Source organism: Lacerta agilis, chromosome 9 (assembly GCF_009819535.1).
Source record: "Lacerta agilis isolate rLacAgi1 chromosome 9, rLacAgi1.pri, whole genome shotgun sequence".
NCBI lineage: Eukaryota > Metazoa > Chordata > Lepidosauria > Squamata > Lacertidae > Lacerta > Lacerta agilis.
This window is the reverse complement of record NC_046320.1, coordinates 21,170,600-21,184,010: the sequence shown is the minus strand read 5'-3', so window position 1 is coordinate 21,184,010 and position 13,411 is coordinate 21,170,600. Positions and strand designations below refer to the sequence as shown.

The 13,411-nt window shown below is 44.8% G+C and overlaps 1 protein-coding gene across 1 annotated transcript; it reads left to right on the top strand.

The window, feature by feature from the left end:
- The first annotated feature begins 5,674 nt into the window (after nt 1–5,674).
- Nucleotides 5,675–13,411, top strand: EXOC1L (exocyst complex component 1 like). Its single transcript, XM_033160524.1, has 3 exons — nt 5,675–6,221; nt 10,799–10,929; nt 12,764–13,411. Exons 1-3 carry the CDS (start codon nt 6,101–6,103, stop codon nt 13,031–13,033), a joined length of 522 nt encoding a protein of 173 aa, XP_033016415.1. The 5' UTR covers nt 5,675–6,100; the 3' UTR covers nt 13,034–13,411.

Below are 13,411 nucleotides of genomic sequence, written 5' to 3'. Positions count from 1 at the left end.
GCTGTACGCCGGCTCCCTCGGCCAGTAACGCGAGATGAACGCCGCAACCCCAGAGTCGGACACGACTGGACCTAATGGTCAGGGGTCCCTTTACCTTTTACATTGTTCCAAGTTACAGAGGTGAGAGCTCAAGATAATGGGAATGCAAACAAACAAAACAGCACATCTTGAAAGCTGTATTTTTAAATGTTTTTATTAAGATTTTCTTGGGTAATAACAGAACGTACAGAGTGTCTGCTTTCAAGTCATTGAATTAGTCAAACAAAACAGTCATATTTGAGGTAAGACATTATTGTTATAGGAAACTAGCTGACCTGGCCACGCGTTGCTGTGGCTAATAATGTGGAATGGAAATGTATAGTGGAAAAGAGGAAATGTATGGTTTTTATACATTCTTTTGTTGAAGTGTAGGGTGTCTGCAGTGTGTTTTGATGTGTAGTTGTTGTCTTTGTGCAGTTTGGAGGTGTTTGTGGTGGGACAGGATATGTTTTGGAAAAAATATAAATGAATTCCTATGTCCTTGGGATGGGGTATGTTTTCTGAAAAATATAAATGAATTCCTATGTCCTAGAACTTAGAGATCCATTTTAAATAAAAGTACACCTTCTACTCATGTCAAAACAGCAGGGTGATCCCCATAAATAACCCAGAGATGCATTTTATTTAAAAGGGCACATTCTAGTCATTTAAAAACGTGGTGATTTCTGGACTGTCCATTGGCTGGACTTAGAAGGCGAGTGGGCCGTATCCGGCTATTGGCCCTAGGTTGTCTACCCTGGTGTAGCCGGGTAAGGTGTTGCCATGGCATGCGTTTTTGGGTGGGCATGTTTCTGTGCATGCAGTGGAGGCTTTGTCGGGAGGCGGCGGGTAAAATTTGTCTTTTTGGACGGCATGGTTGTGGATGTGTGCGAGGTGAGTGCGCCAATTGGGGAGGTGTGTTTTTGTGGTGGAGTGGCTCTGTGCAGGCGGCGGAGGAAGAGGCCAAAATCGGGACTTGGGTAAGTTTTTTTCCCCGGCGTCCTGGATGTGGATATGGGTGAGGTGAGGGAGGAAATGGCGGCTGTGGCTTTTTTCTCCGCCTTTGTAAGTGGGCGAGGGTAGGGAGCAACTTGTGGACGGGGGCTTACTGGTTTGCGTGCCTCGACTCTGCGCGTGGGCGACGTGAGGTTGGAAATGGCGGACAGCGCTTTGCAGGTCTGCACGGGTCAGGCAATGTCTTAGGGCGATCAGTCTTTCTATTGGCTGCTGGCAGTGCCGGTCGAAAAAGAGGAGATGGGTCTAGAAACGGATGCACTGTGCTATACCTTCAAATGTCCACTGGAGGGGGTAAATTTTTTCGATGTAAAATCACATTTCTACCTATGAAAGGTGTGGTATATTTGCAATCCAGGTACGCAAGATCACTCCCATAAACCCATGGAATGTTGTGTCCAAATTCAAACAGAATCAGTCAAGTGGTTACGGAGCATTGCGGCTACATCAAACGACCCATCTTGAACGTTTATATATATATAGATATGAGGTTATCTAGAAGAGGCATGGGGAAAGAGGGGTGGAAAGGGGAAGACAGTGAAATTACATTCTTGTACATACTACATGTAGAAAGCTTTTTTGATGTAAAATCATAGATGAAATGTGTCACATTTCATAATGTGTCAGCATTATGTAGACAGGTATTTTATTCTGCTGGTGCTGTACAAAGTCTGGAGAGCGCTGGGTGTGACAGGTTGTGTGTGTGTGTGGTTGGGTCAAATTAAGCATATCAATTTGTATGCTGTTGTGGGGGATAGGTATGGCTAGCTTGAAGATGTATTTGAATGTAATTCATTATCTACTTTCTGGGTTCAGATACGCCTCCTTTCACTCAGCCCAACAGCAGCCATCCCAGACGGATAGCTGCTATATGAGTGTCCATCAACAGGTGATGGGACGGATGGGGTTGGACTGGATGACCTTCAGGATTCCCTCTAACTCTGTGATTTATTTCTTACTCTATTATGCTCCCTGGGTTTATTTGCAATGCAATCCATGCCTACTCAGTCAGAAGAAAGCCCTAACATGGTGGCAGCGTAAAGATGCACCCCTAAACGCACTTTGCTCACTCTCAAAGCCCCACTGAACCTAGTGAGACTTGCTTCCAAGTAAACATCCATAGGATTAGGCTGAACACTTCCTAAAGTGAGAAGACTGCCTAGATGCAGCTTCGCCGTCCACCCAAATGTATGGGATCTGTGTGTTTATTTAATAATTTGGGGGCTGGGGAGTTTTGCACAGCCATTCTAGGGAGTCAGCTCTCTGAAATCGAGCTCTAAAACAACGAGTCAGGAGTTCTAGATCTTCTGACCTAACTTGTTTCTTAACTAAAAGAGTTGTGCAAATGCCTCTCTTTAGCCATGGCTCCCGTGGGGCGAAAAGAAAGGTGGCGAACAGCAGGCAGCGTGCTCGCGCGCCTATGTGCAGTAGTCCCAGGGCATGCACAGAGCGCACTACCACCACCACCACCCCCATTGGCCAAGGCGCTGAAACAGTATGCGGGTCTTAAGGGGAGACGGAGTGGAGCCGGTCCGAGGGCGAGTTACCTTTTCCTGCTCAGCAGCAGCCCGCAGAGATGGGCGGCGGCGGAGGCTGTTCGGCGGAACCGTCGGCGTCCCGGCGCCTCTCCCTGGCAAGAAAGCGGAGAGGAGGCGGGCGCGGGAGAGCGATGGGCAGGAGAGCGATCCCCATCAGGGGAGAGAGGGTTTGCCTCTCGCTGCGAGGCGGCCATGGCTCCGTCTCCAACACTTCGTGGGGAGGAGCTGGGGCTCATTCCTGTGGCAACACGAAGGCGGAACAGGGAAGCCCTGGGCATGTTTTTCGCCCTGGGCGCAAGGGCGGGAACGCGAACACACACCCTGGGGCACGGAAACCTCGGGCAACGCGGAGAGGGAAAGAATGTTTGCAACGAACCGGTGTTCCCCTTCCTTCCTCTCGCCAGGTTCTGTATCTTAAGACAGCTGCGCGTGGCAGAACTTAAACAGACGGAGAAGCTTCCCCTAACACTGCATGTGCCTGCGAGGAGAAGTAGCTGCACCAGTTGAACTTCTGTCTGCCGCCAGGTGACTCTGTTAGGCCAGGTGACCCCCCCCCCATGTCGCTTCTTCCACCTTCTGGGAAATGACATTGCCAGCAAGGCAGTGGTGATCGTCTTCTAAAGCATCTACTCTATTCCAAACGTAAAAATGGCCAGCGTAATGCTGGTGATCAACAAAAGAGGTTCAAAGACTCTCTCAAGGCAAATCTAAAAAAAATAAATAGTATAAACACCGATAACTGGGAAACACTGGCCTGCGAGAGCTCTGATTGGAGAACAGCCTTTACCAAAGGTGTCCTGGGTTTTGAAGACCCTGGAACTCAGGACGAAAGGGAGAAATGTGCTAAGAGGAAGGCACACTTGGCAAACCCTCACTATGATCAACTCCAGTCTGGAAACCTATGTCCCCACTGTAGAAGGTCCTGTGGATCCAGAACTGGCCTCCACGGTCATTTGCGGACTCACTTTTAAAACTGTGTTTATGGAAGACAATCTTATTCGGCTCGGAGTGATCGCCAAAAAGAAGACAGCCATTCGTTGGACTTTGCATTCTTGGCAGAGTTTGGAATCCAGCAGATATATCAGGGTAGCCGAAGTCTCCCATGACTACTTTATCTCTCTCTCTCTCCTTCTTTTGAACCTTTGATTATCTGTTTTAGGAAGGCATTATCCCAGTCCTCTTGGAGGTCTATAGCAGACACTCACATTAAGGTCACTGTTGTGTGTCCCTCTCCTACAATTTTTGTACCGATATACTCTCAATCTACACCTTCCATGCTCCAAGTCATCCTTAAACACGAATTCTTTATAAAATTCTATACCAAGCATTCAGGAAACTGCCGTGAAAATGCACCTTTCACACATGGTTGGTTGCAGTTCAATAGTACAGTACTCCTGTTTATGCACAGGTGTCTTTGAGGGTGATATAGAAGTGTAGGGAGAAGAAGCATAATTCAGTTACAAAGCTGAGGTGGTCATCAGAAGTAAGACCAGCTGAGGGCCAAATTACACATGATGCATGGAATGGCTGCCCAAAGGCTCCTTTGGCTTGAAAAGCCACTTTAGGGAGATAATTGATGTGTCAGGTGAGGAAAGGATTGGCACCGAACCCGCTCCCCACTAATGCTCCCCCACTCTCAGTGACTTCCTCCTGAAGCAGATTTTAAAAATAAAATGGGTCATCACACTGATGTTTCATTAGTTTTGTCAATTTGACCCTGAGTGCAATGGTTCTTACTGCTTACTCCGATTGCTCTATTTGTGTGAACATAGAAAGCGGATGAGAGATCATTTTAAACAGAAGGCACATTCTAACTAGTAAATACTCCATGCAGCAGGGAAAAGGCAAAGCTGATTTAAATATCATTTGTGAAAATGGCTTAAATGTGCTGTTAATAGCCTCTCTGGGGGAGTTAGAAAAGAGAAAGCAATTCTGCTAATGAGCAAGGAGATGAATTAAAGATATTATTTAAAATCAATAGTGTTTACAGATGCTCTTTCCACTCAGGTCGTCAGCTGAGGGTAGTTGCCAGTCTAGCACTTTTTGAGCACACCCCCCCCCCCAAATGGGGCTAATCCCTCTGAAAAACAGGAGATATGTTGTGTTGGACCCAACAGGCAAAATATAGAGCTTAGAGCAGGGGTTGGCAAGGCTTACCAGGCATGGGCCAGATCACTCCCAATGAGATTCTCCGTGGCCCGGACCGGCACAGCGCGACACTGGAAATCGCTTCTGCGCATGCCCAGATGCCGAAAATCGCTTCTGCACAGGTGCGATTTTCAGTGTCTGGGCATGTGCAGAAGCGAATTCTGGAGCTGCAGAAGAGAGTCCCCGCACTGCGCTGTGCCGGATTAGTGCAGCGCATGGGGGCTCGGTTCGGGGGTGGCTAATGGGCCAGTTAAGTGACCCTCATGGGCCTCTTTCAGCCCATGGGCCTTAGGTTGCCAACCTCTGGCTTAGAGCCATGGTTCGCAACATGAAGCACACGCCCCACAGGGGGGCAATTTGATTTTTAAGGGGGCAATTTGGAAGCTTGTTTAGACCAAGTTAATGGCCTTTTAGGCTTCCTCCACACGAATAGGAGTTTGAATAATTAGAATTATATGTCATGGGGGGGATCAGGATTTTAAAGATGCTTAGGTGGGGCATGGCAAAAAAAGGCTGGGAACCACTGGCTTAGAGAGAAATGAAGCAGGTAGAAGTCATTAAGACTACACAGAATTGAATGATTTCAAAAATATTTGTGGAAGGGATTAGCTTTGGGAAAGGGTGAACAAAATGTTTCATAAATGAAATGTTTTGCAACATTTGTATAGCATTGGAACAAAACTCTAGCATGGAAAGGGTTACATGAGAAAAACCAGCTTTCCAGCATTACTATAACCCGGATGGTGGATGATTATTATTTTTTTCCTGGTGTCCTGAGAGTGAAGATCTGGATTTAGTGCTGAAGACCTTTCTGAACTGGCAGGTGGTTTCGGAGCCAGAACTGTCTGGCTTCCCTTCATTTCTGAAGCGATGCACGTAGACTTGTGGCAAAAGTTAAGTGTTCAGGAACAGCAGCGGCACTGCAGATGAGGAGGGCGGGCGAGGAGATGTAGCTCCTGCTCCTGTCTCCTCTTTCGCCAGTGGTAATATCCTTAATGGAAGATCATCCCAATCAATACCTCCAGGCAGCTGTTAACTGACTGGGATAATGGAATCAAAATGAGTTAGTGCGAATGGGGCTTCATCGCTGCTTTGGTATTAAAGATGCCTGTGCCCTGTGAGAGTCAGGGGGCTGCTGAGACCCACGGAAGAGAACCTCTCTTCACATCAGCAAACTATGTCAGAGAAGAGGAACCTCTTTTGCTGGGCAGGACTCTGAATGGGGCCGCTGGTCTTCTGGCCAACAAGCTGGGAGCTGTGGCCTGATTGCCGTGTTACACTGAGCTCAGGTCCTAACTCCTGGAGGGACTCTAGAAGGAAGAAGGAGAAGAGGTGTGGAAACAAAACATCTGCCTCGGTCGCTCGTGATCAAAGCCAAGGCAATGTCATCGTTGGTGAAAGAAGACCTCAACAAGAAGCTGTTCAAATCCCTCGGACAAAGCTTGTATGAGTTCATTGAAGTTGAGTGCTCGGGCAAAGATCGCTTCTACCTCTGTGCTTCAGGTAAATAGGAAAAGGGCCTAAAAAGGTCCAGGCTACAGCTATCCAACCTGGTGTAGTGACTAAGAGTGTGAGTTGGGAGCCAGAAATTTCTGATTCAAAGCTCACCTTAGTCATGAATTAATGTGGCGCCTTGTAGAGAAACCACAGTTCTCTCAGCCTCAGTCTGCAGCAGAAAGGTAATATGACGGACGTTTCTGATATAATGTGTGTGGGATGCTTTGAAAAAACCCAACACAAATGTTAAATATTTATATTTGACAGGGGATCTCCTGGCTGCAATTTCATGCCATTTCCAATAAATCTGGTGTATTCTGATTAATGGTGTTTATAGTAAGGCAGCAGTCTTAAGCACATCTGCTTGGAATTATGATCCACTGAAATCAATGAAATTTTCTTCAAAGCAAATGTGATGGGGATTGGACTTTGAATGTGTTTAGAGTTAAGAGGCCGGTGCTTCCCACAAGTCCGAGAAAAAGAATAGTAATATAGTTTTACAGAAAATTCTACCGCATGGTTACTCGGAATTCAATTGTACTTATTTTAATGGGGCCTACTCCTAAGTAAGGGTTTTTAGCTGATAGCTTGAGTTTGTTTGTAAATGCTTATTTACATCTCACTGTGTCAGCTGTAGGCAGACTGCATTTAATATTGTGCCAGCGAAATGGCATCTTCCTTTTCAATCTGCAGTACTAAGCCTATTTCCGATTAGATGTAATTCTTACTGCATTCATTTTCGAGCCAATGTGCTCAGGATTGACTTATCTTAATTGTTTGTTGTCATCTCCCTGCACGCTTCAAGTTGGCCCAACTCATAACAGTGTTTACGGGTTCCATATATCTTACAGTAATTGAGAAATGTGTGAAGCTGGAAGATACTGTAAGTTTGTGGATTTTGTTTGCATTGTAGTTCTGGTAGCCAGTGTAGAACATTTGTTGGTTTTTCCTTCGTATGTAAGTAGAGCTACAAATTGTTTAGGTATTTGTTGCACTGCTTTGAGCCTTGATACTAGGTGTTTTTGCAATGCAATAATTTATCACCACAAATCATCGCCAATAGAGCTATTCTGGTAGTTTAACAGAGATGCTAATCAGAAGCATGGATGTGTGCAAAATTTCCTACAAAACCCTAGGGAAAGATTATCCTCTTTTCTTCCCAATATGATAATATAAGCACCTGTAACATGAAGCAAATAATTTTGTAGTCGGGGTACTTTCAAATATTTTTTTCAACAAATTCAAAGACTTTAATATCCTTGATTATCTTCTGCTTATAATATATTTATTACCTAAATGTATGGTCAGTGTGCTCTATTATCACCCATGTTGGAGGTGAGGTATGCCACTAATATGAAGATCTGCTGGTTGCATTGTTTCATGCTTCCAAATATTTCCAAATGCAAGACCTCAAGAGAATGCAGAGGGATGATTTTTCTTCTGAAACGGTGGAGGAAGCAACATTTTTGTAATCAATAGGACTGTACAAAAGGGGGTGAAGAAATTATTTTTGCCCAGAATATTAGAAAAGAAAAAGCAGGGACACCATCAAAGGCCACCACCTCAGATTCAGTGAACAAAATAAAGCACAGAATCATAATGGGTGGTGAATTAATGGATTGGAGGACAGAATGCCTCTGGGGCAACACTTCCTTCCTTATCTGTACAGTTGAAGGTATGAAATTGCTGGTCATGAGAGATTCTTTTCCTAGAAGACACATTTGCTCTTGCTAGCCTCCTCCAAGCTGCCCTTTTGCAGGTGCCATCTGCAAAACCTCCCTCAAAACAACATCTTTCAGTATCTGCATTTTTCTCACTTAACACCCAGTGGTTGTTTGCTTCACTGCTGGGCAAAAATTAATATAGAGACCAAAACGAGATTCAGTAAGTCACTGTGGAGTTTCACAGCCTACTGCTGCCTCTGAAATTCATTTTGATATTCACAGTCCTCACTTTGCTTTACCCAGAGCTTCACCCTGACAGTCACAAGAGGAAGATCTAGGGGAGCGCAACTGGTGGAGTCGCACCAGGCACAGAGCTTCTGGGGCACCACAGCAGGCGCCACTACTCTTACATCCAATGGAAGGCGGGATGCAGGGGGCACCAGATTTTGGCACCGCACAAGGTGCCACTGAAATTCGAGACACCAAGGTCCGCCAATGCACCCACATTCCTATTAACTTAAAAGGCAACTTGGTTCCAATCAATTTGCTTGACAACTGGGTTGTGCAAATAAATATGAAATTGTCTTCCAAAAACTGTTTTAAAAGGAAAGGCTATATTTAGCAAAGCAGTGGCCAGTTTCCAAAGCAGCAAACTAGCTGCATACAAACAAAGGGATTTGGAATGGTGCTTCTCAGGCAGCAGCCTTTCATGACACACGGTAAAAAAAACTTTTGTAAGTGACATTTTTCCAAAAGCAATTTGTGATATGGTATAGAAGTCTGCTCTTCTGAACAGGAAATGTAAAAAAAAAAAATCCATGGGACATACACGATCCTTTGTATGTATTTAAAATAGCTCTTAGGTTTCAGTCAATATATTCAGGATCATGGTTCAAAGTGACAGATCTAGCTGTACTCAGAAATAAACCGCACTGGAATTAATAGGATTAACTTCAAAGTAAGCATGCTGAGGATTATCTGTGGATATTCATAGCACTTTTTACTTTAAAACAGTATATTAAGAGTTGAGCTTTTAAACACACACACACACACACACACACACACACACACACATGTTGCATCATGCAAATCACACAAAGTGCATCAGTTACAAAGTACATATGTATACATCATTCTTTATACACTTGTCAGAAGACTGAGTCAATGTGTGAGGTAAACCACAACAAACACACTCCACTTCCAGGTCTTCATTGGGCATATGGCACCTTCCATCATTCAGCACCCTGGACAGCTCCACTGAAACCAAGCAAAACTTGGAAGTCCCAAGTGTGTAAACTGAAGCACTTGCATATGCATCCTAGGCTTTGCAGATACTGGGTCCAAGCATGATACCATGGTCCTGGCCTTGAGCCAGTTGGTTAGAGGAGGTAGCAATGTGGGGTGTGTGTGAAAGAAAAATGGACCTCTTTGCTTCCTTCCCACCTCTTGGTAAAGCGAAGGGAGGATGAGCAACCTGGGCAGTACAGAGGTGAAGAGAAAATGGTATGGGTCTGGGGTGGAGAGCATCTTTCTCAGGATATCAAACGTGACAGTGCTAGGCACTGTGTTTTCCCATATGGGCTTCTTCCTGCAAGCACCTATCCCTTTCCCCCACAATTGATGGCTTCGAACTCAGGCTTGGACTTGGAACCGGAGGAGTCTCAGCCTGCAACCGGATCCTCGCCTCGGACATCAGCTGAACCAAGTCTGGGGCCTAATTCTGAGGGCCTCAGTCCTGCACAACCTCCCCTGCAACAAGCACCAGCTGAGCCGAGTCTGGGGCCTGAGCCTGTCCTGGTTCCAGATGCGGGGAATACCTCGTTGCCATCAGCCGGGTCATCACCAGCAGCTGGCCCACTGCCGGCTGAGGCTGAGGTGGCTCCTGGGTCCAGTAACCCACTGGCATCTCCCGAGCTGCAGAGACTCAGGGCTGATAGGAGGAGAGACCTGAGTACTCGCAGGAGGAGTGCTCACCTTCAGGCGAGATGGGGTGATGAGTCGCCAGGGGATCGGGACCGACCGTTACCCCATCTAAGATAAAAGGTGGTCAGACCCCGCCCCAGGTTGCGGGAGCAACATTGTTGGTTGCTAGATCCTGCCGGTGTTCTTGCTTCTGACCTGTCTCGGTTTCCTGCCCTGCCTTGGTTTCCTGCCTGCGTACCTGTTCCTGACCTTGCCTGACTCCCTGCCCTGCACCCAGCTTTGGCTACATCAGACTGTCTCTTCATTGCACCTTTGGACCACGGACCAGACTTGGACCTCGCCTCTCGGGTAACCCACAGGACCAGCATACACAAACTTTAGGGAAGTTTTTTTATGTTTGATGTTTTATTGTCCTTTTAATTCTGTTGGGAGCCACCCAGAGTGGCTGGGGAAACCTAGCCAGATGGGCAGGGTATAAATAATAAAATTATTATTAATGATATTAATATAGTAGCATGTAAAGAGGTGAAATCACTGGCTCTGAAGCAGCAGCGAGATTTAGGTAAATTAGTGGATGCAACATGAATGCAACATTAGTGTGAAAGAATCTAAGAGTGGAAAAATGCACAAAACACTGGAGGCAGTGTGAACTTTACCATCACAGTCTTATACTATATCAATAACATTGTACGTCCATTAGCCAGCCTGTACAGGATGTTTCGGTGCCATTGAAGTGTTTGTATATTGAGGTGGCAATCTTAGTCACCTTTACTTGTAAGTTCCATTTGGAACTTGCTTCCAAATAAGCATGTTTATTGCACAAGATAAAATATGCCTGCTAAATGTATCCAAATTTAACATATTTCAGACACTGCTGAGTCCTATTCATTAATTGAAATCATACAGTGTTTCTAAAAATAACAGAGAATCATTTTCAGATAAGTTCAGAATGTATCATCCGTGCAAAATATTTTCTTTCTTTTTTTTGTCTTGCAGTAACAAAAGGTGAAGAAGTACAAATAACTATGGTGAAACACTTCAGAATAGGCCTTGATGAGAATTACGAAATATCTGAAAAATGGTTTCTTGACGATTTGGAGATGATTGATGGGAAAGAAGCTGATACTGTAAGGACTGTGTTTTATTATAAGGCATCATTGTACTGCAGTTTGTGATGTAATCTTTGAAATGAAACGCTAACGCAAGAAGTTATTACGTTAAAATTGCACCATGAGATTTCAGGCTCAATCTTTTGTAGCATATCCATACTATGATTGCTCCACATACAACTTTTGCTTGCCAAAACCACTAAGCAGTCTCTTTCAGTTCTATGAACCTTATCCAATTAGCAACAACAACAACAACAAAACCCTTTGAGTTTAACGGCTTTCCATGTTCTCTCAAGCTCCAAAATGTGGGGGAAATACAGTCTTATTTAGGCAGTAATAATCCGGTATGATATTTTATGGTCAATTTCAGCAGTGCCGCTATCTTGGAGCTCAAATTACCATGGAAATTCAGTCATGCAATTAACTTTTTGTTAATTGAATAGTGGGGTACAAAGATTTTGAATAAAGAAGGAAGAAATATCCTCACTAATAGGAAATTACACAGCATCTAGAAAGGCAGGAAGTCACATGCAACTTACTTTTAATTCGCTAATTTATTGAGCAAAATGAAGATAGAAATAAGTTGTCAATTTCTTTCCTCTCCAGGGTTCCTACCCCATGTCTCTCAGATCTACTCCCTACCTCTTTTCATGCCTAAGTTCTAAACCTCTTGGTCTAACTGAACTGTAAATGCTTTAAGGCAGAGGTTTTCAAACTTCTGAGTCCACGGCTCCCTTGACCAACTACATTCTTCCTGTGGCACCCCTGTGGGGCTCAGGAACCCAGTTATGTCACACCTTGCCCCCCTTTTCGAACACCCTCCCTCGTGAGGTGTTCCCTCAGGCTCCTCTTCTCTCACTGGGAGTCATCTGGGCAGCCGCAGCTGCCGCCCTGGTCTCTGAGCTGCCCCCCTGCCTCAAAGAGAGGTGCCTCCTCACACTGCCCCACAGGAGCCTGGGAAGCATCCCAAAGCCAGCCCCAGAGGCACCATTTGCCTGGGGAGCTTGCAGCAAGGGCTGCTGCAACAAACGGCCGCACAAGAAGAAGAAGAAGAGTTTGGATTTGATATCCCGCTTTTCACTACCCTAGGGAGTCTCAAAGCGGCTAACATTCTCCTTTCCCTTCCTCCCCCACAACAAACACTCTGTGAGGTGAGTGGGGCTGAGAGACTTCAAAGAAGTGTGACTAGCCCAAGGTCACCCAGCAGCTGCATGTGGAGGAGTGGAGACACGAACCCGGTTCCCCAGATTACGAGTCTACTGCATTTGACCACTACACCACACTGGCTCTCTCCCAACCCTTTGGGAGGCAGAGATGTGCGAGGGCATCGGAGGAAGGAGGGAAGGAAAGAGGGACAAAGACCATTGCTGCCCACAGCACCCCTGACCATCATTCAAAGCACCCCAGGGTGCCACTGCACACTGGTTGAGAACCACTGCTTTAAGGCTTAGGCCTGATTTGTCAAAGAGAAAGAGAGACAGAGAGAGGAAAGTACTCTCACTCTCATCCAATTCTATTTCAATGACATAGGCCATTTCAAAATTTCAGAAATATTAATTTTTAATAGCAACGAACATATCTGAAGCAAATTATAACTATTCAAATATTTCTATTTCATCAAAATTTCTGCTAACTGGTGGAAGGATTTAAAAAAAAAAAAGAACTGGCACAAGTTGTACAAATTAGAACCACTCAGGAGTTTGGGAAATATTTCCAAAATCTATCTTGGATTGTGGATTTTTAATCCACAATAACATGCCCAAGTTACAAGGTGATTGAGTGCAGTGCAATAAGGATTTAGACACTATCGTACAAGTAATAATTTTTCTCTTTTTTATTTCTTTCTTTTCAGGATAATCCGTGGTTTGATATGCATTTCAAGAAAGTCTATAGTTGGGAAGCTTACAGCTGTGCATCTAAATATGCCTTTGCACGGACATTAAATAAGCTGAACGAGATGTACCTCCAGAAGGACTTGAAGATAGTCAACTTTGATTTTACCTACATAAAGGATGGTTCATTCTGGTCATCTAACAATGGGGATGACTGCTTAGTACTTATGAGAATCTGCTTCTATGCATCCAACCTTTTGTGTCTGTCTCTGTGCCCTCTGCCTGTCTGACTGTTATCACTCTCTCCGGATTTGGATACAATTTCAAAATAAGGTTTTTAAAATTCCGTACTGTCAGGGTTTCGATTTTTCATAAATGGTCACAATTTTTTATATAAATTGTTCGTCTCAAAGAGAGTGTCTTGACAATATATGTATGTGCTTAAATATCTATTTCCAACCACTTATTTTACCAAATTGAAACACATATTCAGGCTGCGTTCCTGTAATCACGTACCCCATTGGACTTCATGGTGTTTCCTCTGAATAGACATGTTTAAGATTGCAATATAGCTATAGCTACACAAAACTGTATGTTAGGCCGGTCTAACTGGCCTGGCTTTCTCCCAAAGAAACCTGGGAACTGTAGTCTGGCATGTGTTGGTGCTT